At 37.7% G+C, this 26,646-nt stretch overlaps 1 protein-coding gene across 5 annotated transcripts in view; it reads right to left on the reverse strand.

Moving 5' to 3' along the window:
• GRB14 (growth factor receptor bound protein 14) overlaps nt 1-26,646 on the reverse strand; it is a 136,095-nt gene that overhangs the window by 38,223 nt on the left and 71,226 nt on the right. For all 5 annotated transcript variants that reach the window (XM_017889523.1, XM_017889524.1, XM_017889522.1 and 2 more), the window contains one exon: nt 21,139-21,295. In XM_017889523.1, the coding sequence (XP_017745012.1) occupies nt 21,139-21,295 (157 nt within the window). The remainder of the gene's footprint in view (nt 1-21,138; nt 21,296-26,646) is intronic.

A 26,646-nucleotide genomic window follows, 5' to 3' on the forward strand; every position in this document is an offset into this window, starting at 1 on the left:
AAACAGAGACCTAAAGGAGAAGAGGACAGGAGCCAAGTAGATAGAGAAGAAGAGCAAGAAAAAAAGCCCTTGAGGTGAGAGAAAGGCTGGTATGTTTGAAATATAGCCAGGAAGTTAGTGTGGCTAATGTTTAATGAAGAAAAGGGGTTATCCCAGGAAAAGAAGTTAAGGAAATAATGGTGATGAGATGATGAGTTGTAGAAAGCCCTGGAGTCTATATAGTAAGGATTTGGCTTTTCCTCTGTGCTAGATGGGAAGTCATTTTGAACACAGGAATAACATGAACTAACAAGTTTCAATAGGATCACACTGTGGAGCAGAAATTTATTTTAAAAGGCTGAAAGCACAAAGACCATTTGGTAGGCTATTGGAACTAACCCCAGGAGAGACGATGCAGCTTAGATTAGCATGGTAGCAGTTGATGTGGTTAAAAAAAAAATACACAGAATCTTGATCTATTTTGAAGGTAGGGCCAACAGAATTTGCTGACAAATTGGATATGGAGTGAAAAAGAAAGTACTTGAGGAAGATGTCAAGGTTCTCAGCCTTAGGACTTGGAAGGACTGTGTTACCAGCAATAAGCTAGAAAAACTGCAAGACAGTCAAAGTGGAGGGACATGCAGTGATCACTGAGCTACCAAGTGGGAAGCTGCATTCTTAAAAATCTGTCTTACTTCTGTTTACTTCTCACGCAAACTCAGCTGGTATTTCAAGATTATGAAACACAAGTACACATTATTAAATACACTATGTGCTATGCACTGTATCTGTATTCTTTGCAACTGCAGTGGGAGACAATTTCAAGATATCAACAAAGTTGCTTGTTTATTTGCTTTGCCAACCTATGTTTCCTTGGACCCATTACCTTTCTCTACCTCTAAGAAAACACTATGAATTCTGCCCTCATACTACACTATAAAGAAAGGAAAAAATAGCAAAGAGGGATTTTGTTGGTTTTTTTTTTTTTTTTGAGCTTCGCAGTAGACTTTATCAATTTTTGACAAATACAATTGTTTAGGAAGAAGCACACCTAGCCAATCCTCCATTGTCACTTGTGGGGACCCACCTTCTGACCTCTGAGAAAGGAGGCAGAATTAAAGAGTGATTGAAGGAAACTGGTGGAGTGGAGACTGTGAGGCAGCTAGATGGTAACTGGATGGTGTAGGTCCCAAGTGACACCACATTGTGGGGAAAAGAGAGATCAGACTATGAAACTGAGGCAATTGCAGTAGTTGCTGATGGCCTTGCAAATCTTAACCCTGTCACTTTGGTTAAGACCATCTGAAGTACTACTATTGTAAATTTCATATTAATCCTTGTGTGCCTGTTCTGTCTGCTATTAGTCTGCAGGTATACCCAACAGTTCCAAAGAGACAGTGACCATCGAGAACGAGCCATGATGACAATGGTGGTTTTTTTTAAAAGAAATGGGGGAAATGTGGGGAAAAGAGAGATCAGACTGTTACTGTGTCTATATAGAAAGAAGAAGACATAAGAGACTCCATTTTGTTCTATATTCGAGATGCTGTTAATCTGTGACCCTACCCCCAACCCTGTCCTTGCAAGAGACATGTATTGCAAGAGACTCAAGGTTTAAAGGATTTGGGGCTGTGCAGGGTGTGCTTTGTTAAACAAGGGCCTGAAGGCAGTATGCTTGTGAAACGTCATCACCATTCTCTTAATCTCGAGTACCCAGGGACATGTACACTGCCAAAGGTCGCAGGGACCTCTGCCTAGGAAAGCCAGGTACTGTCCAAGGTTTCTCCCCATGTGACAGTCTGAAATACCGCCTTGTGGGAAGGGAAAGACCTAATCGTCCCCCAGCCTGACACCCGTGAATGGTCTGTGCTGAGGAAGATTAATATTAGAGGAAAGAAGGCCTCTTGGCATTTCAGATAGAGAAAAGAATCTGTCTCCTGCCTGTCCCTGGGCAATGGAACATCTCAGTGTAAAACCCGATTATATGTTCTGTTTACCCAGAAAGGAGAAAGCCGCCTTAGGGCTGAAGGTGGGACATGCTCTTCACGCACTAAAAAGGTTTATGGAGATGTCTGCATATGCATATCAAGGCACAGCACTTTTCCTTAAACTTATTCATGTCACAGAGATCTTTATTCATATGTCTTACTGCTGATCTTCTCCCTACAATGATCCTATTATCCTGCCACTTCCCTTTTTCTAAGATGGTAAAGATAATGATCAATAAATACTGAGGGAACTCAGACCGGTGCCGGCATGGGTCCTCTGTATGCTGATCGCCGGTCCCCTGGGCCCACTTTTTCTTTCTCTATACTTTGTCTCTGTATCTCGTTTCTTTTCTCAAGTCTCTCGTTCCACCTAACGAGAAACGCCCACAGGTGTGGAGGGGCAGGCCACCCCTTCACACATCCTGCCTCCTTCCTGAATAGAACCCTCTAAGAGTTGTAAGATTCCAGATAGGTTTAACAGTGGTATGTGGCTCGAATCAGAGTATAGACTTAAAAAGTCTATACTCCAGCCTTAAATAAAAGCCCTTCACCAAGCATGACAGAGAAGCAATAGCTAAGTACAATGTCAAGTCCATAGCATCCCAGTACAGGGCAAGAGTATTGTAGTACCAAGTTCCCAAGAAGAAATATGGAAGGACTAAAGGAAGACCGTGAACCTAAGGGTCATCATGATTACACAATAAGCTTAAAAAGCAGGAGTTTCTACAACATGAAGACAACAGTTGGATGACAGTTAGACAGATATCCCTCTGGGGATTTAAATGTCCCAACAGAGTGCTGGAGGAGTGAAGGTAGGTCTCAACCTTCAACTGAACACATTTTAAATGTGTATGGAACTCATTGATAAAAACTGCATTGATTATTTTCCTCAAGAAGACTAAGAACAATCCAGAGAACAAACAAATAATAGAAGAATAAACTGTCTGTTCTTAAGCCAGGTGACTCAGTATTAGAAACTAATTCAAAATACTGTAATGACGTTACATTTCTGCACATCTGAGTCTGAGAGCTGTTTCATTATTGTATTTAATTCTTATAATACCTGTAGTAAGCTAAGTAATGGCCCTAAAGATATCAGGTCCTAATCTCTAGAACCTGTAAATGTTGCTTTATATGGTAAAGCCTTTGCAGATGTCATTAAATTAATGATATTGAAATGGTGAAAATAACCTGGATTAAGGTGGACCCTAAATCCAATCACAAATATCCTTTTAAGAGAGAGGCAGGAGATTTAACATAGACAGAAGAGGAAAAGCAATGTGATCAGGGAAGCAGAGGTTGAAGTGAAATCATCACAAGCCAAGGAAAGCTAGTAGCCAAGAGAAGCTGTAGCGGGCAAGGGATGGAATCTCCCTAAGGTTCTTGCAAAGAATGTGACCCTCCAGAACTGTGAAAGAACACATTTCTATTGTTTAAGCCACCAAATTTGTAATTTGTTACAGAAGCCTTAGGAAATCAATATAATAATCTAATAAGCAAGTTATAGTTCCATTTTTACAGATAGAAACAGAGGTTCAGAATAGTGTATGGACCCACCCTCTGCCCTCTGGGAAAGGAGGCAGAGTTAAAGAGTTATTGAAGGAAACTGGTGGAGTGGAGACTGTGAGGGAGCTAGATGGTAACTGGATGGTGTAGGTCCCAAGTGCCCAGGGTGAATGACAACCACATGTCTGAGCCCAAGTTGATGTTCTTTTCCCTGCACACATTGCTTCAACTTCATGGAAGTTCTCACCCAAGGGATATTCCCTATCACCTTTGCTGGATCTATTTATATCCTGCACATTCTGTCTATATCAACTAAAATTGCTCTTTCATGCTCCTGCCATTCTCTACCTTAGTTGCTTCCAATTCTTTTATTTTGAAAGGTATTCAATAAATATTTGCTAATTAACTGAAAGTAAATCACATTTTAAGTGTACGGGACAAAACGGTCATGGGCAAGATTTCAAATTATGTCAATCAATTTCCATGAAAGTACAAATCATTTGAATTTGGACTGCATCAAAAAAGAAAATAAAACAAAAAAGGTTGAAAAATCAAACACATTTGAACAGCTATGACAAATGTGTAACTAAAGAACTAAGCAGGTTCAGTGGCTCATGCCCATAATCCCAGCTACTCAGGAGGCTGAATATAAAAAAAGAACTAGTGTAACATGTATGGTTACCGAGAAGTGGAATCTAGTCAGGGGTTTTGTTGACCACATGCAAATAAAAACCAGAAGACCAATCTTGAAAAAATAAAATAAAGGATAAAAGATTTGCAGAAAATGTCACAGAACTATAAAACCAAGTATTTATATAATGCAATTACTAGCACTAAGAAACTAATCTGGTAATCTTAAGAAAAATACGTCTTTTAAAAAGCCATCAAAAAACAGAGTATATGAGAAAGCCAAAGACATACATTCCATTCCTTCAAAAAAGATTTCTAGTACTGTTCTATCAAAAATTCAGATAACATATTAAGGAAGCTAATAAAAGTCAAGAGGATTGAATGCAGCTATAGTTTTTTTACCTTATATACTAGCCTGGTAATGAAGATATAATTTTCTTATTATAGAATCTAATTTTTAGAGATTATATTTCATATTCTTTTTAAATGTATATATCACCACCCCAATTTGGATGCATTGTACCTTCCCCCACCAATCTCATTATGTTAAAGGATTAATGTTACAATAATCTAAATAACCCCGGGAGGCAAAATTGAATATCAATTAATCACATCTCACATAAAATTAGCATTTCTTTTTTCAATGCAGATATTTGACTAAATACAGGTCCTAGTAGACAGAAAATTCAACAGGAAGATGCAAGATGACTAGATGGATTACTCCAAGAAGAAAATAAAAATGCTGCAAAAGGAGGCGAAATGTTGCTGAAAACCAACTTTCATTTGCCTCGGTCTAGCCAAAAAACGTCATTACCAAGACCTAAGAAAAGGACAAACAAAACAAAACACTAAACCAAAAGGTCTTATTAAACTTTCTATGCACCTTTCTCCTACCAAGCAAATTTTAACCAACTAAGTAGTCCTACTAAGTTATTTATCATATATTTCAAATATCAAAAGGAAAAATACGAATTCTACAACTAGGGGTTCTTTGCTGCAATGTTCAAAACCCAGAATGAACTCAGGTACTTTTTGAGTTACCACTTGAGAAATGACCTCAGGTAGGAATCACATGAATTCAAAATTATTATTGTAAATATTTTTAAAACTTCATAAAATCCATCCAAAATATCTTCTCCCTACAATGATCCTATTATCCTGCCACTTCCCTTTTCTAAGATGGTAAAGATAATGATCAATAAATACTGAGGGAACTCAGACCGGTGCCGGCATGGGTCCTCTGTATGCTGATCGCCGGTCCCCTGGGCCCACTTTTCTTTCTCTATACTTTGTCTCTGTATCTCGTTTCTTTTCTCAAGTCTCTCGTTCCACCTAACGAGAAACGCCCACAGGTGTGGAGGGGCAGGCCACCCCTTCACACATCCTGCCTCCTTCCTGAATAGAACCCTCTAAGAGTTGTAAGATTCCAGATAGGTTTAACAGTGGTATGTGGCTCGAATCAGAGTATAGACTTAAAAGTCTATACTCCAGCCTTAAATAAAAGCCCTTCACCAAGCATGACAGAGAAGCAATAGCTAAGTACAATGTCAAGTCCATAGCATCCCAGTACAGGGCAAGAGTATTGTAGTACCAAGTTCCCAAGAAGAAATATGGAAGGACTAAAGGAAGACCGTGAACCTAAGGGTCATCATGATTACACAATAAGCTTAAAAGCAGGAGTTTCTACAACATGAAGACAACAGTTGGATGACAGTTAGACAGATATCCCTCTGGGGATTTAAATGTCCCAACAGAGTGCTGGAGGAGTGAAGGTAGGTCTCAACCTTCAACTGAACACATTTTAAATGTGTATGGAACTCATTGATAAAACTGCATTGATTATTTTCCTCAAGAAGACTAAGAACAATCCAGAGAACAAACAAATAATAGAAGAATAAACTGTCTGTTCTTAAGCCAGGTGACTCAGTATTAGAAACTAATTCAAAATACTGTAATGACGTTACATTTCTGCACATCTGAGTCTGAGAGCTGTTTCATTATTGTATTTAATTCTTATAATACCTGTAGTAAGCTAAGTAATGGCCCTAAAGATATCAGGTCCTAATCTCTAGAACCTGTAAATGTTGCTTTATATGGTAAAGCCTTTGCAGATGTCATTAAATTAATGATATTGAAATGGTGAAAATAACCTGGATTAAGGTGGACCCTAAATCCAATCACAAATATCCTTTTAAGAGAGAGGCAGGAGATTTAACATAGACAGAAGAGGAAAAGCAATGTGATCAGGGAAGCAGAGGTTGAAGTGAAATCATCACAAGCCAAGGAAAGCTAGTAGCCAAGAGAAGCTGTAGCGGGCAAGGGATGGAATCTCCCTAAGGTTCTTGCAAAGAATGTGACCCTCCAGAACTGTGAAAGAACACATTTCTATTGTTTAAGCCACCAAATTTGTAATTTGTTACAGAAGCCTTAGGAAATCAATATAATAATCTAATAAGCAAGTTATAGTTCCATTTTACAGATAGAAACAGAGGTTCAGAATAGTGTATGGACCCACCCTCTGCCCTCTGGGAAAGGAGGCAGAGTTAAAGAGTTATTGAAGGAAACTGGTGGAGTGGAGACTGTGAGGGAGCTAGATGGTAACTGGATGGTGTAGGTCCCAAGTGCCCAGGGTGAATGACAACCACATGTCTGAGCCCAAGTTGATGTTCTTTTCCCTGCACACATTGCTTCAACTTCATGGAAGTTCTCACCCAAGGGATATTCCCTATCACCTTTGCTGGATCTATTTATATCCTGCACATTCTGTCTATATCAACTAAAATTGCTCTTTCATGCTCCTGCCATTCTCTACCTTAGTTGCTTCCAATTCTTTTATTTTGAAAGGTATTCAATAAATATTTGCTAATTAACTGAAAGTAAATCACATTTTAAGTGTACGGGACAAAACGGTCATGGGCAAGATTTCAAATTATGTCAATCAATTTCCATGAAAGTACAAATCATTTGAATTTGGACTGCATCAAAAAAGAAAATAAAACAAAAAAGGTTGAAAATCAAACACATTTGAACAGCTATGACAAATGTGTAACTAAAGAACTAAGCAGGTTCAGTGGCTCATGCCCATAATCCCAGCTACTCAGGAGGCTGAATATAAAAAAAGAACTAGTGTAACATGTATGGTTACCGAGAAGTGGAATCTAGTCAGGGGTTTTGTTGACCACATGCAAATAAAACCAGAAGACCAATCTTGAAAAAATAAAATAAAGGATAAAAGATTTGCAGAAAATGTCACAGAACTATAAAACCAAGTATTTATATAATGCAATTACTAGCACTAAGAAACTAATCTGGTAATCTTAAGAAAATACGTCTTTTAAAAGCCATCAAAAAACAGAGTATATGAGAAAGCCAAAGACATACATTCCATTCCTTCAAAAAAGATTTCTAGTACTGTTCTATCAAAATTCAGATAACATATTAAGGAAGCTAATAAAAGTCAAGAGGATTGAATGCAGCTATAGTTTTTTTACCTTATATACTAGCCTGGTAATGAAGATATAATTTTCTTATTATAGAATCTAATTTTAGAGATTATATTTCATATTCTTTTAAATGTATATATCACCACCCCAATTTGGATGCATTGTACCTTCCCCACCAATCTCATTATGTTAAAGGATTAATGTTACAATAATCTAAATAACCCCGGGAGGCAAAATTGAATATCAATTAATCACATCTCACATAAAATTAGCATTTCTTTTTTCAATGCAGATATTTGACTAAATACAGGTCCTAGTAGACAGAAAATTCAACAGGAAGATGCAAGATGACTAGATGGATTACTCCAAGAAGAAAATAAAATGCTGCAAAAGGAGGCGAAATGTTGCTGAAAACCAACTTTCATTTGCCTCGGTCTAGCCAAAAAACGTCATTACCAAGACCTAAGAAAAGGACAAACAAAACAAAACACTAAACCAAAAGGTCTTATTAAACTTTCTATGCACCTTTCTCCTACCAAGCAAATTTTAACCAACTAAGTAGTCCTACTAAGTTATTTATCATATATTTCAAATATCAAAAGGAAAATACGAATTCTACAACTAGGGGTTCTTTGCTGCAATGTTCAAAACCCAGAATGAACTCAGGTACTTTTGAGTTACCACTTGAGAAATGACCTCAGGTAGGAATCACATGAATTCAAAATTATTATTGTAAATATTTTTAAAACTTCATAAAATCCATCCAAAATACTATAATAAAACATGTTATTAAAACTTCACAGATACAAATCTATTTAAAATAAAACTTTCTGACTTATTTTTTGGGCACTGGAAAGTAAATTACAATTGTCAACTACCACTCATACGTAGGTAGAAAAACAGGAGGGAAGCTCTCTTAAATTACTTCAACGTAGCAATCAAGAAGAAGGAAAACAAAGAAAAGCTTCAAAAGCATTTTAAAAGCTTTTCAAAACAGAAACAAAAAATTTCATATTGCCTTAAGTTGTATTTCCTTAAGTTGGTTATTTTTTGTTTCTAATAGGTCAGTGAGGTCTTATGGTAATAAAAATAAATATTAGCAATAATGATAACTACATGTAATTCTATTTTCAAATTTTCAGAAACATTTTCTTTTAAAAAGAAAAAGAAAAGAAAAAAGAAGAAGAAAGCAAGAAGTTTCTTCTGAACTGGTTGATTTAACATCAAAAGTCTTTTAAAACCTCAATCCTCCAAGAATGGAAAGTGCTCACCTGTGACCTTCTGCCTGGATCTCTTTGCTGAATCTACTGCCAAGTTCAGCGTGGAGCTCAAATAGAAAACTGAGCCCCTACTCTTCTCTCACTTGATAAGAGAAGAAACAAAAGTGGCTTTTACCTCTAATTCGCTCAGAAAACAATTTTTTGAATACCTTTTTTACAGGAAACTCCAGGAGAAAAATGGTCCTTGTACTTCTCTATGCTGGGTAGAAACTACATACATTTTGTCAATCTTATTTTCAGATAAAAATGAACAGTCTCTGGCCAAGCAAAACAAAAACTGGAGAAGCAAAGAGTAAAACGCAGCTCACTTTCTAAAAGGTTCCTTAACCTAAGAATACTACTTAATACCAGCAGGATCCCCCAGAAAATTGCCATCAGACACATTCAACTCCCCAAGTGCAATAATAGGAAAATTGTGACACTTCAGCTTGATGGCTATAAAGGCCCAGCAGTTCATCTTCTGCAAGGGGAAATAGTCTCCAATTAACTCAGACCCAACCATTGCAACTTATATTCAGAGACAGCCTTGTTTTTCCACAAAATGCCTGCATATATATGGTCTCGAGTTGACTGGGTAAATATCTGAAGAGCTTACAGACAGTTTCCATTAATTTGAAGGTTCTCACAGCATTCTTTAAGGACTCAGAGTAAATTCTGTCTGAGCACGGCATGTGATTTCTTTGGTTTCTTTTCCAAGCCTATTCCTTCTATATACTTTGTAATCCATCCTTTTAATTTTTTGATATAAATGCCTTACAGTTTAGTATGACTTAGTTCAAACCACGTTTATTTGTCTCAAACCCCGGGTTACAAAGATGCAAGTGTACAGAGAGTCCCGGCTCCACGGAATTATTGTCTATTTTTAATAATATGATCACCATTAAAATAGTTGTAGAAAATGTTACAGCAGCAAAGAAGATGTGTATTTTGTCCAACTTGGGGCTTCAGAAAGATGTCTGAGCTAAGACTTTAAAAATCTCTTTCAAAGTTTTAAAAATTGTGTTTATTTCTTTTTTTCTGATTATTAAAATAATACATTCCATTATAGAAAATTTTGCAAATAAAGATAACTTACAATCACAATACATCTTTGAACCTGTCAATCAGGAATAAGCACCTAACCTTTCAATATATTCCTTTCTTGTCTTTTTCTCTTGCTCTATATGAGTGTATGTGTATATGCTTTTTATAATATTAGAAAACATATGTTTATACACTGATTTTATTCAATCATCACCACAACGTTACATTTACCCACATCAGTCTTCAAAGGAAGAATAAAAGCATGATCAAAAGCTGCATCACATTACATCCTTGGATGTACTGTCATTTATAACATTCTCCTTTTATACTGTTAGGTTTTAACTTGTCTAGTTAATTGGTATTGTAAACGATCTACTTTGAACAACCTTGTATCTAAATCTTGTCCACACTGCTTGTTTCTCACACCTACCTATACAGTATGTCCTGTGGAAACATCATCTCCCAGGACACAATTCATCACTAACACTCTTAGTGCCTCCTGCAGCTCTCTGTTGTTTTCAGGATTTGCAGTTTCCCAAGGGATGTATGAGTACGGGTGGTAGCAGCAAGCATCCTGATCATCTCAAGGAACAGCCCTGGAGCAGCGGCAGCAGTTTGCACCCAGCAGCTAGGCATGTGTAAGAGGCCGATGTGTCTCCCGGCCTACTGTTAGATGGAAAGGGTGACTCTACTTCACAAGGCTGAGCATGGGATGCCTCCAACTGCTTTTCTCTCTCCACTCTCCCAGGACTGTGGCACTAGGTTACCTATCAGTCACCTTGGACAGTTGAGAGTTTTCATCTTTATAGTCATAAGTATTTTTAAGAAAAGGCTTACGTTTTACTTTCCTTCCATTTTTAACTAAAATAACTAAGCCCCGGAAGATGAACAGCAGTTAGCCAAGTAAAGATGGACAGGAAAGGGTTTCCTGTGACTCTTAACAGCATAAACAAGAAAACTGAGTAGAAACTGTAGTGTATGCAGGCAGTTCTCTAGCATATAAACTAAAAGGAGGGAGGGGTGGGACATTAAGGCTGCAGCTATGAAGGGTAGACAGGTCACAAGATGCTACAAGTCCCACAGAGGACCTTGCACCCAAATGCAAAAAGAATCAGGTCTGCATTTAGATGGATAACGTTAGTACTACCAGAGCCAGGAGGACCAGTTGTGAGGCTAACATAATAGCTGAGGGGAGAGATGCCAGGACCTGAATTCATGTAGCTGAGGCTATGAGAATATGTAGAAGGAAAAATCAGCTGAATCAGAAGCAGATTTAGTTATAGACACTTCCCATTTTTGCTAGTTAAATATTGCCCATTTCTGGTCTGTGCGTGCTACCAGGACACCATGTCTCCTCAAAGCCCAGGGGGTCAGGGCACATGATTCTCTTTATGGAAAGAAGCACAGTGCCACATGTCCCAAAGGTTTTACAATGACTTCTGCTGTGACGAGGGTGGTCACAACTCTGATGGCTGGTATGTTATAAACTGCACAGAAAGTCCAACTACATATCCGCTCCAGAACAGGAAAAACACTTGTACTTCCTTTGTTAAAAAAGAAAAAAGAGTGAAGGAGCAGCTTCCAAGCAGGAGGCTGTGAACCATTCCCTCACTGTCACTGTGCATTGCTTCTGTCTTAAGGCGATCACGTGGGCATAGCTGCACACATTAAACTGGTTTCATTAAGAGCCTCCAGTCATTCATTTTGCTTATTAAAGACAATCCACAATGATATTCACAATGGAAATCTCAGCTGTCCCTAGCAAAGATACTAAAATACAATTAATTCCTCTTCCCGAGGAGTCTGTAAGTATGCGCTTGAGGTATTGTGTTAATTGCCACTGCTTCATACCATGGCTTCAATTAGGAATCAAAATGGGAGCAAGACAAACATGGATCCCATTAAGTTTCAGAGGACTTGAAGCTGAAGTTTTTCCCCCACCCTACTCTTAAACTGATTATAACAGCAGAGAGGATTCCATCTGGGGAACTATAGTGACATCCAGTGGCTGTGAAGCGAACCACGCCAGTTGCAAAACTTGGTTTACTACATCATGAAAGCAGAAATATTTGTTGATATGCTGACATTTTAAATTCAATGTCTATCAAAGTGTGTGTACAAGTAGAACCATATAATAATATGATCAAAAATCAGGACATTCAGAGATTCATAACAAAATCAAGATATTTCGTTGTCTTCAATGATTGACTCAGCAGCATATATTAAAATTCTCAGCAGCATATATTAATAATTACAGGTGGAGGACATGAAACATGGACGTTGCATTCAAAGTTTCAAACATAATATTATTATACAATTCATGTTTTGTACAAATTCAAAAACAGGTAATTTTTAGCATGATTCTCTTGCTCAGCCAAAATAAATAACTGGCTCTGCTATAAAGTGAACTCAGTTGGCTCGGTTCAATCTCAATAATTTCATTACTACCTGGGTTAGGAACGTTTATACGAAAGTTTTCTTGGTGGTTCACAATTTAAATGACAGCATTCCTGAGAGAGATGTAGAGTGAGACAGAGGCAAACCGACCACAGAATCTCAGGAACATTTGCTTGAAATATTGTGGTGGGAAGAAACCAACTTGCTTCAGTGGAAAAATACAGATTACAGAATCTGACAGAATCTAGATCTTTGTATTCCTGTATGTAAATAGATATTAAAATATATACTCTATGCACACTAGTAGTAGCTATCACACATATGCATTTATATTAAAAATACTAATAATGGCCAGGCGCGGTGGTTCATGCCTGTAATCCCAGCACTTTGGGAGGCCAAGGCAGACGGATCACTTGAGGTCAGGAGTTCGAGACCAACCTGGCCAACATAGTGAAAACCCCATCTCTACTAAAAATACAAAAATTAGCCAGGCATGATGGTGCACGCCTGTAATCCCAGCTACTCAGGAGTCTGTAGCATAAGAATCACTTGAAGCTGGGAGGTGGAAGTGGCAGTAAGCCAAGATCACACACTGCACTCCAGCCTGGGTGACAGAGGGAGACTCTATCTCGGAAAAAAAATTAATAAGATTAAAGTGTCCTTTGCCACAGAAAACGTAACTCTGAAATTAAGACTTCAGGTTCAGGAACGTACCACATTTTGAATGTCAAGTATTCCCCCTTCTGCTTTTAATAGTTTGTGATACAGTTTAGACAGATGAGAAGCAATTATAGTAGCATATGCATTAACAACTCGGAATGTCTCCGAAACTGGCCTACGCTTATTTTTGTCACTAAAAGTGAGCTAAAGTGCAGAAAACCCTCAACTCTCACCTATCCTATAAGTTAAAATATCCTTACCTATGAGGCCTCAGGATCTCACAAACACTAAATCTCATAAACACATAGACCACATGTGAAGATGATACAATGAGGGCATGTACAGCTAGTAGAAATGACAGATAGGTGGGGATCATTCCAGGGAGCCACAGGTAGTCTGATGGAAAAGCAAAATAAAAGGTCAAATCTTGCATTCTGGCCTCCTTAGTAGTATACTTTTAAAACTAAATCACATCATATTCTTCTCTGACTCAAAGACCTCCCCTTGCTTTTTCTCTCACTCAGTGTAAATGCCAGACCCACTTCCTGGCCTATGAGACCCTACACGATCTGGTCCTGGGGCAGCTCTATGAAGTCCTCTCCCATTACCTTCCACTTTATTGACTCCACTCCAGGTGCAATGGCCCCGAGGCTGCTTCCTGAACACAAGCACACTGCCACGTCCAGGACTTTCCACCTGCTGTTCCCTCTGTCCAGAATAATCTTCCATTTAATTGCACAGCCTGCCTGCTGTGTGCTTCATTTCTCTACTGAAACATTACCCAGTCAGGGAGGCTTTCCCTGATACCTCTTTAAAGTGCATCTCCCAGCCAGGTGCGGTGGCTCATATCTGTAATCACAGGACTTTGGGAGGCCGAGGCGGGTGGATCACGAGGTCAGGAGTTCAAGACCAAGCCTGGCCAAGATGGTGAAACTCCATCTCTACTAAAAATACAAAAATTAGCTGGGCGAGGTAGTAGGCATCTGTAATCCCAGCTACTCGGGAGGCTGGGGCAGGAGAATCGCTTGAACCCAGGGGGTGGAGGTTGCAGTGAGCCGAGATTGCGCCACTGCATTTCAGCCTGGGCAACAGAGCGAGACTCCATCTCAAAATAAATAAATAAAAAATAAAGTACATCTCCCTTCTGCTCTAGCACTCACTCTCCCCCTTTCCTCCTGCCCTCCCTCCCCAGAGCTTATCATCTCCTATGGGATAACAAATATTAGGCCTTGTTTCCTGTCTCTCTCCCAATGAAAATGCAAACTCACAAGCGCAATGCTTTTTGTCTGTTTTGCTCACACTGCATCCCCAGAATCTACAACAAAATATAGGCTTGGTACAAAATTGTCAATAAATATTTGCTTATTTGCTAAATTGTTTGGGGAACATAGCCAGAGAAGGCAAGAGGAGTCACTGATTTTTGTGGAATCTGTAAAATGACAAGTAAAAAACTACAAATACTCAAGATATATTTTAAGTGCACAAAAGAAAAAAAAAGAAGGTAGGCTCCAAGAGTTAATACATACAGCAACTATGTTAAAGCAGAGAAACTGATTAAAGAGCTTTAAAAAATGTTAACATTAGTTATCTCAGAGTTGAAATTATGAATAATTTTGTTTACTTCATGATATCTTTTTTTCAGTTATTTACAATGAGCTAGATTATTTTTGTATTTAAAATATTTTTTAAAATAATAGGCCGGGCGTGGTGGCTCACGCCTATAATCCCAGTACTTTGGGAGGCCGAGGCGGGGTGGTGGTTCACCTTAGGTCAGGAGTTCGAGACCAGCCTGGCCAATATGGTGAAACCCTGACTCTAGTTTAAAAAATATAAAAATTAGCTGGGCATGGTGGTGGGTGCCTGTAATCCCAGCTACTTGGGAGGCTGAGGCAGGAGAATCACTTGAACTTGGGAGGCGAAGGGTACAGTGAGCCAAGATTGCGCCATTGCACTCCAGCCTGGGTGTCAAGAGTGAAACTCCATCTCAAAATAATAATAATAATAATAATAATAATAATAATAATAGGGGCTGAAGCTGGAGGATTGTTTGAGTCCAGGAATCTGAGGCTGCAGTGAGCCATGACTCCACCAGTGCACTCCACCTCAGGCAAAAGAGTGAGATCCTGTCTCTAAAAAAAAATAATAATTAATTTAAATATAAATAAATAGAAACTATGCCCTTCCCTTGACAATTCTATTTATTTATTTTTTATAATTTCAATTTTTATTCAAATTCAAGAAATACATACATACATATGCAGGTTTTTAACATGGGTATACTGTGTGATGCTGAGGTTTGGATACAATCGAACCTGTCACCCAGAAAGTGAGCACAGTACTTGACTGTTAGTTTTTCAACCCTTCCTCCCACCTCTTCCTCCTCTAGTAGCCCCCAGTGTCTATTGTTGCCATCTCTATGTCCATGAGTATCCAATGTTTAGCTTCCACTTAATACGGAACCCAAAAAGAGACCAAGTAGCCAAAGTAATCCTGAGCAAAGGAACAAAGCTGGAAGGGTCACATTACCCCACTTCAAACCGTATTATAATTCTACAGTAATCAAAACAGCATGACACCTGTACAAAAACAGACATATTGACCAATGCAACAGAACAGAGAACCCAGAAATAAAGCCATACTCCTACAGCCATCTGATCTTTGACAAAGTTGACAAAAATAAGCAACAAGGAGGGGACTCTCTATTTAATAAATGGTGTTGGGAAAACTAGCTAGCCATATACAGAAGAATGAAAGTGGACCCCTACCTTGCACCACATACAAAAATTAACTCAAGACGGATTAAAGATTTAAAAGATTAAAAACCTCAACCTATAAGAATCCTGGAAGAAAACCTAGGAAACACCATTCCGGACATCAACTTGAGGAAGAATTTATGACTATGTTCTTGAAAGCAATTGCAACAAAAACAAAAATAGACAAGTGGAACCTAATTAAACCAAAGAGCTTCTGCTCAGTAAAGGAAACTATCAACAGATTGAACAGACAACCTACAGAATGGGAGAAAATATTTGCAAACTATGCATCTGACAAAGGTCTAATGTCTAGAATCTATTAAGGAACTTACACAATTCAACAAACAAAAAACAACCCCATTATAAAGTAGTGAAGGACATGAATAGATACTTCTTAAAAGAAGACACACAAGTAGCCAACAAACGTGAAAAATTCCTTCACATCACTAATCATCAGAGGAATGCAAATCAAAACTACAATGAGATACCATCTCCCACCAGTCAGAATGGTTATTATCAAAAAGTTGAAAAACAGCAGATATTGGCAAGGCTGCAGAGAAAAGGGAATGCTTATACACTGCTGGTGGAATGTAAATTAGTTCAGCCACTGTGGAAAGCAGTTTGGAGATTTCTCAAAAATTTAAAAAAGAACTATCATCCATCCCAGCGATCCCATTACTGGGCATATATCCAAAATAAATAAAAAGACACCTGCACTCGTATGTTCATTGCAGCACTATTCACAATAGCAAAGACACAGAATCAGTAACAGTGGACTGGATAAAGAAAATGCAGTACATACAGGCCAGGCATGGTGGCTCACACCTATAATCCTAGCACTTTGGGAGGTCAAGGTGGGTGGATCACCTGACCTCAGGAGTTGAAGACAAGCCTGGCCAACATGGTGAAACCCCACCTCTACTAAAAAAAAAAAAAAAATGCTGGGTGTGGTGTCATGTGCCTGCAATCCCAGCTACTCTGGAGGCTGATGCACAAGAATAGCTTGAGCCCGGGAGACGGAAGTTGCTTGAGCCCAGGAGACGGAGTTTGCAGTGAGCTAAGATCACGCCACTGTACTCCAGCCTGGGTGACAGAGTGAGACTCTGTCTCAGAAAAAAAAAAAAAAAAAAAAAAGGGTACATATGAATCATGGAATACTATGAAGCCATTAAAAAAAAGAATGAAGTCATGTCCTGAATAAAAAGAAAGAAAGCCACACTCCTACAGCCATCATTGATGCTGGACTCCCTATTCAATAAGGGCATTATCCTAAGCAAGTTAACACAGGAACAGAAAACCAAATTGAATTTTATTGAAAATTCATCATTTTGGACAAAAAGAGTGTAAGAATGTTTCTTAAACAATACACAGAGCCGATTGGCTGATCACTAAAGTTCTGGAAAATAGTTCATCCTTTGGTTCTTTACATCAGTAGCACTCACAGAAAACTTGCAGTAAAGACATCAGTGGTTTATTCTGTTAGCAAAGAGCATCTGCAGCTGCATATCACATTTAAGGAGAAAAAAACCACTGTAGTTCTATCCATTCATTTAAATATGCAAATTAAATTGAACATTTTACTTCCTACCACTATTAGACTGAATAGATATTGCAAGATTATAATACACTATGCAAAAAGGCAAAACTAAAACAAAAAACATTTTAAAGACAAATCTGTTTATATTTTGTGCTGAGGAAGATGACACTACCACAATAGTGATTACTCTCCTGTTACATCGGTAAAGAACTGGAAGCTATTAAATCTAATACATGTTAGTATTGGGGTAGAAATAATGTTTTCAATTGTTCTGTTTACACATATAATCTGAGTGAAAAACCAAAGGAAAAAAAAATACAAAAGGCTCTGGAAATAAAATTCTTTCTCATGAGCTTTGGTCTAATGCATGGTTGATGAAGTCATGAGAATATGCTCATTATCTTTGATTTTATTTCAGCAGTTTCCAGAAAATACAGTAATAAAGAAATAAACTTCTATTACTACTTGATGCCTAAAAGTTTAAATTTAATATGTGGATCAAATTAATTCCCAATGTTCCATTTTAAGCTTTTGCATTAAAAGACCTGTACACTTTATTCCTTAATATAAATAATTTACAGTGTTTTCAGTGAAAACACTTCTTGATTTACAGAGCAGATTTTATTACTGAACTGCAAAGCTATTTGTTAGAGATAAATGGTAGTGACTATAATGAAAAAAAATTTTAAGTCCCCCCGAAAGAAAAACTTAAGAATATAAAATACTGTAATAATATACAATACTAATTAGGAGCTAAATGAAATAGCTTGGAATAGGGCAGATATCTATTGAGAATTAATACCATACTTCTAGGAGATTAATTATCATGAATAGAAGTTAAACTAGTCACAAACGTCCATGAAGAAAACATATAGTGAGCCTTTTCTGTCCTAGAAGATGAGGCAACAAGTCGTATTGGCCAGTATGACATACCTTTAGAAGCAAGCGTCCTTGGCAGGTTGATAACTATCTAGACTGAGCTGTCAAAATCAGTTGCACTATTGTAGCTCATCAGCTATCAACTGAAGAGACTGCGGAACAATTCTAGCTTCCTCTCCACAGGCCTCACTCTGTCCCCTTCATGAGGTTCTGGCATGTCCCAGGACGCCCGTTGTCAAATCAGAAATACAAACATTTTCTAAGTGGTTCAGGGAATGCAGGTAGTGTTCAGAAAAACCACTTCCCAAATCTTTAAAAAATGAATCCTTCTAAGAACACACCTTTCCTGCCAAAATCATTTTTAATTCCATTTCATAAGAGAAAGGCTGTTCATTGGAATAGAACCTTACATTGGCACATTGCTCTGAGGCATAAACTCAAATGCATCAAACAAGGGCATGACTTTATATATTGGCAGCTATGCTAGAAAGTAAATGACTCCAATGACTATGTACAAAATTCTTTCACAAGTCTGAACAAATTGAAGCAATTAATGGAGCAGTCACTGATAAATTATTTAAAATGATTTTGATGATTTCTTACTAAAAGTCGTTAAACATATAATGCAACGAAGTTTGTGGCAGGCTGAACTATAGCCCCCAAAAGAAAACCACATCTTAATTCCTAGAACCTGTGAATGTCACATGGAAAAAAAAAATTTTGCAGACAGTATTAAATTAAGGATCTTGAAATGGAGATCATCCTGAATTATCTGGGTGGGCCCGAAATGTTACCGCCTTTATAAGAAAGAGAGAGACTTGACACAGACAGAAGAGCAGAAAGCAATGTGACCACAGTGGCAGAGATTAGGTGATGCAGCCACAAGCCAACAAATGCTGGCAGCCACCAGGGCTGGAAGAGGCAAGAAATTAGGGCTTCCAGAGGACACACATCCCTGACAACACCTTGATTTCAACCCAGTGATATGGATTTCAGTCTTCTGGCCTCCAAAAGTGTGAGAATAAATTTCTGTTGCTTTAAGCTGAGTTTGTGGTAATTTGGAACAGCAACCACAGGAAACTAATAAAGAGTTCAAAGAATCAAATGGCATTGCCATAACAAACTCCTTCCTGTCTCATCTACTTATATGTAAACATGTTTTGAAAACAAATCTATAAAAATGAAAAATCAGGGGACAAAACTGTTGCCAAATCCTGTCTCACTCTAGTAGAACAAATTCTTTACAACATATTAAAAGAATTTTTTTAAACCCTTCACATTTCATAATAGAGATGCATTTCCAAATAAAACATTTTAAAAGGCTACTCCTTGTGTTTATGAATTTAAAATGTAAAGGACTTACTTATTTCTTCAAGAAAAATTTAGGGTCTACACTCGCATAAAGAGAATCACTGCTATGGATACTTGTACCTGTCTGTGCTACAATTGACTCAAATCGTGGTCCAAATGACAGCTTTTTTTTTTTAACATCTCAAACACTTTGCATTGTGCTAATAAAAATTATTATGAAATGTATTCTTCCATCAATTGGATCTGTTTTAGCTCTGAAATTCCCATAGATCATTCTTTAAATGTAGAGGGGTGTGTAAACTATAAAAATTTCTATCCTTGTTTCCACTTTGTGCTACTTTCTTTCTCTTGTAACTACAAATAACAAAAAATAAAAAGAATAAAGAAATGACTATTCATAATTCTTTTCTATTTTTGTACCTCTGAAGAAAATCTTCACCATAGGATCTATACTAAAATAAACAGAAAAGCAGGACTTTCTGAAAAATAATGGCAAAGAAGCCACTGGCTTCATTCTCCCCAACAGAAAACCAAAACCAAATAAACAGCATTGAGATTTTCCCCAGAAGTATCCCAGAACTCAAATATGAAGATGAGACAGTTCCATGGGCAACAGAAAAGTGAAGAAAAACTCCAGACGGTAAGAGAATCAAACTTCAGTATCCACCACGATGCCCCTCCCACAAGCTTGTGAAAAACTTTCCCCCAATTCACTGTGTTTACACCAGAAAAAGTGAGATTTAGGTGGACAACCTCCTACCCCACCATCTTGGGTTCCCTGGCAGGAGATCTGTCTCTGTCTTAATCATAGGAAGCATTGTGATTGCCTGATGGGAGAAATATCCCTGAGGACAGGCAGAGACAAAAAAAAGGAGGCAAGACAACCATTCCCAGCCCCAGAAACTCTGCTCTGCAACCCAGCCAAAGGAGACACCAAATCAGAGTGGCTGTTCAGCAGCACCACATGGCAGGAGGTTCATCCCACAGGTCCCCTGGCCATGGGCCCCTAGCCAGCTGTTCCGCAGTGTTGGGATATCCCCTTTGGGAACCTCTCCCATTTGCAAAGTGCAGTGCTCTGACCTTTACTAGAGCCAAGGCAAACCTAGGTTTAAGGCGCCATCTAGAGCCAAAAAGAAGGCAATGACCTATCGGTAAAAACCTCTAAGGAATATATCCAATAAAAAAACAAAAGAAGCCAGGCAAAGAAGGCTCGAATAAATAACTAATCCTTCAGTGCAAAGATATAGACACACATCCACAAAACAGCAGCAAACAGGGAACCACGATCTCTCCAAACAGACACAAGGAACCAGTAAATGACCCTAGCAAGACAGCAATATGTGAGCTCTGACCAAGAATTTAAAATAAAACCTTTAAGGAAATTCAGTGATTGCCAGGATAAAATTGATAAAATCAATTCAGATATTTATAAGATAAATTTAACAATGAGATTGATTTTTTTTAAAGTACAAAAAATTGTGAACCTGAGAAATACATTCTCTGATCTGAAAAATTCATTAGAGGCTCTCAACAGCAGACTGGATCAAGCAGAGGAAAACATCAATGAGTTGGCTATCTGAAAATACATGATCAGAAGGAAAAAAAGAAAAAAGAATGAAAAGGAACTGAGATCACCTATAAGATATAGAAAATTACCTCAAAAGACCAAATCTAAGAATTACTGGTGTTCAAGAGGGAGCTGAACGAGAAATAGAAAAGCAATGATGTGAGACAATAACTCTGTATCCTTACCTACACCTATGTGAGGCAGGTGCTCAAAAAGGGTCCAGCTGTGGTCATCAATGTAATGATTCTTCAGGATCAACAGCTGACAAACATCTCGAGCCGTTATGTCACTGGGTACATCTAAAGCCCTGCTGGTTTCATCTTCACTGTATACTTTAATCACCTGTGTAGGTAGAAATAACAAAAAGAGCTAAAATATTCCTGTTTGTGTTTTTGAAAAATTGTATTGTGTATATTTAAAGTATACAACATGATGTTATGAGATATATATAAATAAATAGTAAAATGGTTACGTAGTAAAACCAATTAACATGTCTATCACCTCACATAGTTACCCATTTTCTTGCAAGTGTGGCAAGAGCAGCTAAAATCTACTTATTTCTCAAAATTCCAAAGTCAATACATTATTATGAATTATAGTTCTCATTTTGTACATTAGAGCTCTAGATGTATTCTTCCCACACATCTGCTACTTTGTATCCTTGATCTACATCTCCTCATTTCCCTCCACCCCACCACTGCCCTTGGTAACCACTGTTTTGTTCTCTATCTCTGCATATTTGATTTATTTTTAGACTACACATCTGAGATCATGCAATATTTTTCTTTCTGTTAGAAAAGAAAAAAGGACTTATTTCACTAAGCATAATGTCCTCCGGGTTCATCCATGTTGTAGCAAATGGCAGCATATTATTTTTTAAGGCTGAATAGTATTCCCTTGCATGTATCTGCATGTGTGTGTATGTGTGTGTAATGCAAATATACAATAAATTACATAAAAGCTCAAATATACACCCATCAATGGGACATGGTACTTAAGTTGTTCCCATATCTTAGCTATTGTGAATGCTGCTGCAATGAACATGGGAGTGCAGGCATCTCTGTGACATGCTGACTTAAACTCCTTTGGGTGTATAGCCGAGAGGGATTGCTGTGTCATATATGGCAGTTCTATTTTTAATTTCTTTACAAATAGCCATACTGTTTTTCAGAATGACTGTATCAATACACATTCTCACCAACAGTGTACTAGCGTTCTCTTTTTTCTACACTTTCACCAATACTTGTTACCTCTTGTCTTTCTGATAACAGCCATCCTAATGGGTATGAAGTGATATTTCATAATGGTTTCGATTTGCATTTACCTGATGATTGGTGATGTTGACCACCTTTTCATATACCTGTTAGCCATTTGTATGTCTTCTTTGGAAAAATGTCTATTCAGGCCCTTTGCTGCTTTATTTTTTAAATTTTTTTAGAAGGAGTTTAATTCTTTCACTCATGTTGCCCAGGCTGGAGCTCAATGGCACAATTTTGGCTCACTGCAGCCTCCACCTCCCAGGTTCAAATGATTCTCATCTCTCAGCTTCCTGAGTAGTTGGGATTACACGCATGCGCCACCACGCCCGGCTAATTTTGTATTTTTTTTTTTTTTTAGTAGAAACGGGCTTTCACCATGTTGGTCAGGCTGGTCTCAAACACTTGACCTCAGGTGATCTGCCTGCCTCAGCCTCCCAAAGTGCTGGGGTTACAGGTATAAGCCACTGCACCCAGTCCTTTGCTCATTTTTAATTGGGTTATTTGTTTTTCTGATATTGAGTTGTATGAGTTATTCATAAATTTTGGATATTAACCCTTATAATTACATATGGTTTGCAAACACTTTTTCCCAATTCATAGGTAGATTTTTTATTAAAATATTTTATTAAAATATCATTCTAGTAAATCAGTAAACATTAGTCAGTTATAATTCCTTATACAGTGTCTTCTACATTTAATTGTCTTATACATTGAATGAATGTTACCTATCCAAGACTTGTTTATGTGTCAAAGCTACTTTGTCCAACAACTTCCATTATCTTCAGTGTCTAAAGATCATTCAATAACTATTTAGTATTACTTCCCCACCACTTTGGTCTCTGAAAAAGCTATGTATCTCTTATCAATATTATAACGGGGCACAGTGGCTCACGTCTGTAATCTCAACACTTTGGGAGGTTTAGGCAGGCAGATCACATGAGGTCAGGAGTTCAAGACCAGCCTGGCCAACATGGCAAAATCCCATCTCCACTAAAAATAAAAAAAATTAGCTGGGCATGGTGGCACATGCCTGTAATTCCAGCTACTTGGGAGGCTGAGGCACAAGAATCACTTGAACCTGGGAGGTGGAGGTTGCAGTGAGCCAGGATTGTGCCACTGCACTCCAGCCTGGGTGACAGAGTCATGTATCACCCTGGGGTAGGTTCCTGTGATACAATGATAAATTATGAATAAAGAGAGACTTTTCTTAAAAGAGTTTTTGCTAAGAGGGTGATCTAGTTTGGATATTTGTCCTCTCCAAATCTCATGTTGAAATGTAATCCCCAGTGTTGGAGGTGGAGTTTAGCAGGAGGTGTTTGGGTCATGGGGGCAGATTCCTCACAATGTCCTGGTGCCATCCTCATGGGATTGAGTGAGTTCTCACTCTTGGTTCCCAAAGGATCTGTTTGTTAAAAAGCATCCTACATCTCCCTCCCCTCCCTCTTGCTTTCTCTGTTGTCTGTTTCTGTTCCCTGCTGCACATTCCATGCCAGGAAATGAGGGGACTGAAGAATAATCTAGGGTTTGCTGAAAATGTTCTCTGCACCTCCTGACTACCCCCACATGTTTTCCTACAGTAAACTCTCCTGACCTGCGGCAACAGAAGTATGCCTCTTAGTTTGCATGTTCTATCTCTTATTTCAGAGAAGCTAAGAAAATGAAAAACTAGAGACATTCTGAAGGCTAAACCAATTTTTTTAGAAAAGAGCAAGAGGCAAATTTGGATAAAATGAGAAAGGTGACTAAACAATCAGGATATGCCACTACTTTCTTTAGATTATGTCCCTGCCAATTTAGACATAAGTTGACAAGAATTGAGATGCACAAACTTAGAGGGGCTTAGGCCAACTTGAATTTCTGGAATAACTGCATATATTTCATTGTTAGAATGAATAAAACCTGCTGAGAGAAAACTTAATATTTTGTTTGAAATCCATTTCAAGCCCTTATTTTTTAAAATCCTATTTAATGCTCACACTTATCCAAAATACACATTCATCTATGAATAATGAAATTATATTTAGGTTGATATTCCACAGCAGTAAATCTCTGTCATCTCTTAGATATATTCTGTATTTATGAAAATTCCTTAAACTATGAATGGGATGCCTTTGTTAAAAAGTCTCATTATATTGCTATTTGTTCCTCCTTAAAGTAAATGAAAGGGTCAAGTGCAGTGGCTCACACCTATAATCCCAGCACTTTGGGAGGCCAAGGTGGGTGGATCACCTGAGGTCAGGAGTTCGAGACCAGCCTGACCAACATGGAGAAACCACATTTCTACTAAAAATACAAAATTAGCGGGGAGTGGTGGCGCATGCCTGTAATCCCAGCTACTCAGGAGGCTGAGGCAGGAGAATCGCTTGAAGCCAGGAGGCGGAGGTTGTGGTGAGCCAAGATCACGTCACTGCACTCCAGCCTGAGCAACAAGAGCGATACTCTGACTCAATAAAGAATAAATATGTGTGTGTGTGTGTGTGTGTGTGTGTATATAAGTTATCATAACATTATTATTATTTAATATAATTAATATATAACTTAATTATACTATATATGAAAAAGGAAAAGACAAGTGAAGACTTAACTCTCTAGTAGAGTTGAACATGCCTCTTGCCCAAAGAATTACTACACTAAACCTTCCTATTTAAGAAGAATTCAACTCATCACAAAAACTGCATGACTATATGGGTTAAAACTAAGTTAAAGTTAAAGACTTTTGTGATCATGTAAAAAACAAATAGCAGAGCTGTTCTTAAGAACCACTGAAGCAAAATATTAGTATTCTATTTCCTATACATACTAAAAGGTAAAAAAAAAAATTAAACATTATATAATCATGCTATTTAATAAAGGGATATTATACACTTATTTAATAAAGGGATATTATATATTTCCAGTGCAGTGGCCCAAATTCCCAGTTTGCTTTAGAGTGAGCAGTATATTATTTATATCAATTTATCTACAAGATCATTTGAAATTGGATGCCAACAGGAAGAAATTCTTCCTGGACCCTAAAGAAGAATAAGAAGAAATTTTGTTCCATCCAAGGATTGAAAGTTGACTAGCAAGAGAAACATGGCACTAATAAGGTTTATCTACAACAACCCACCAGCATAAACAGAGAGCGTCCAAGGAAGGCCAAGAGTGTACACACTGCCTGTGTTGGAAAGCCCTTCTGTGTCACTCTAATCCTGACAATCACAACAACCTTGGCCTTTGGAGTAGTTTACAGCTTCAAAAACTGCCCTAGAAACACATGGCACCTAGCAATGCAAATTTAATACTTAGTCACTGCAACCCTTGCAAAGACATGCTGGAATGTGGGTGAAGCAAATCTCTGTTTTGGCTAACATTCTATCAAGGCATGTTTATACACTTTACACATCAACTCCTCCCCTAGACTGCTCTTCATAAAAAGTAAGTGGAGGAAAGAGATTAAATAAACTAACACAACCCATTTTTAGAATACTAGACACAACAATGTTAAAGTACAAGAAGAAATGGTAACTTTTCAGAAAAAAAAAAGTTTGAGGCCTTTAAAGCCTCTAGACTAAAAGAGGCAAAATATTTAAAATGAAACTAAAAATAAATAAGCAAAATAAAGTCAAGTCAGTATGTATTACCTTGCCCCCAAAGCATACTTAGTATTTCTCTGCCTCACCTGAAATTCTAAGAACATATTTGGAAAGCTCTAACTAAGGAAAAAAGTGAGCAAAGGCTAAGCAGTCAGCCTTTCTCCTCCTCCTTGCTGACTTCAAGGAATGGGATGGCATGGGATAGCCAGATCCTTTTCAATGTGAATTCATTCTAGAATATTTGAAATGAACTTGGCATTGTCAACTGGTCATTTGAGAATGTCACAGAGCAAAAGAGGGCTTTGGATCTGCCATGACTGGGAAGTCGTTAACTATGCCATAGGTTTGCCTCACTTATCCTTTGTTTCTTCAAACAGAGAGAGAAGAGGAATCATCATTCGGCAGGTAAAATAATGAGCATGGATGAAGCATAAAACCAAGAGTAAGAATCCATACAATGAAGCAAGAGAAAGAAAAAACTGAAAGAGCAAAAGTGAAAGAAAAAGATATTTGGGCATAGTTATCTATGGTTATCTTCTGTGTCAAAGTTTCTATTTTAGGAAAATTCAAATTCAATAGTTAAACCCAACTAAATTACTATTAATTAATTAGTCATTGATTTAAAATAATTTAAACGTGATATTTATTTTAAATTTTAAATTTATTTTAAATATCATATTTAAATATGGCCTTAGCATGATGAGACATATATATTTTTTAAACAGAAATATAAATTCATTAATTTATGTATTATATCTATTAATTATATATGTATAGTTAACATATAGTTAATATAAAATAAAAATAAGAAACAAGGCTCACAGGAATCTGCTCTGAACTATGTCCTAAAGCTAAGCTT

This window comes from Rhinopithecus bieti, unplaced genomic scaffold, assembly GCF_001698545.2.
Source record: "Rhinopithecus bieti isolate Rb0 unplaced genomic scaffold, ASM169854v2 scaffold_19603, whole genome shotgun sequence".
NCBI lineage: Eukaryota > Metazoa > Chordata > Mammalia > Primates > Cercopithecidae > Rhinopithecus > Rhinopithecus bieti.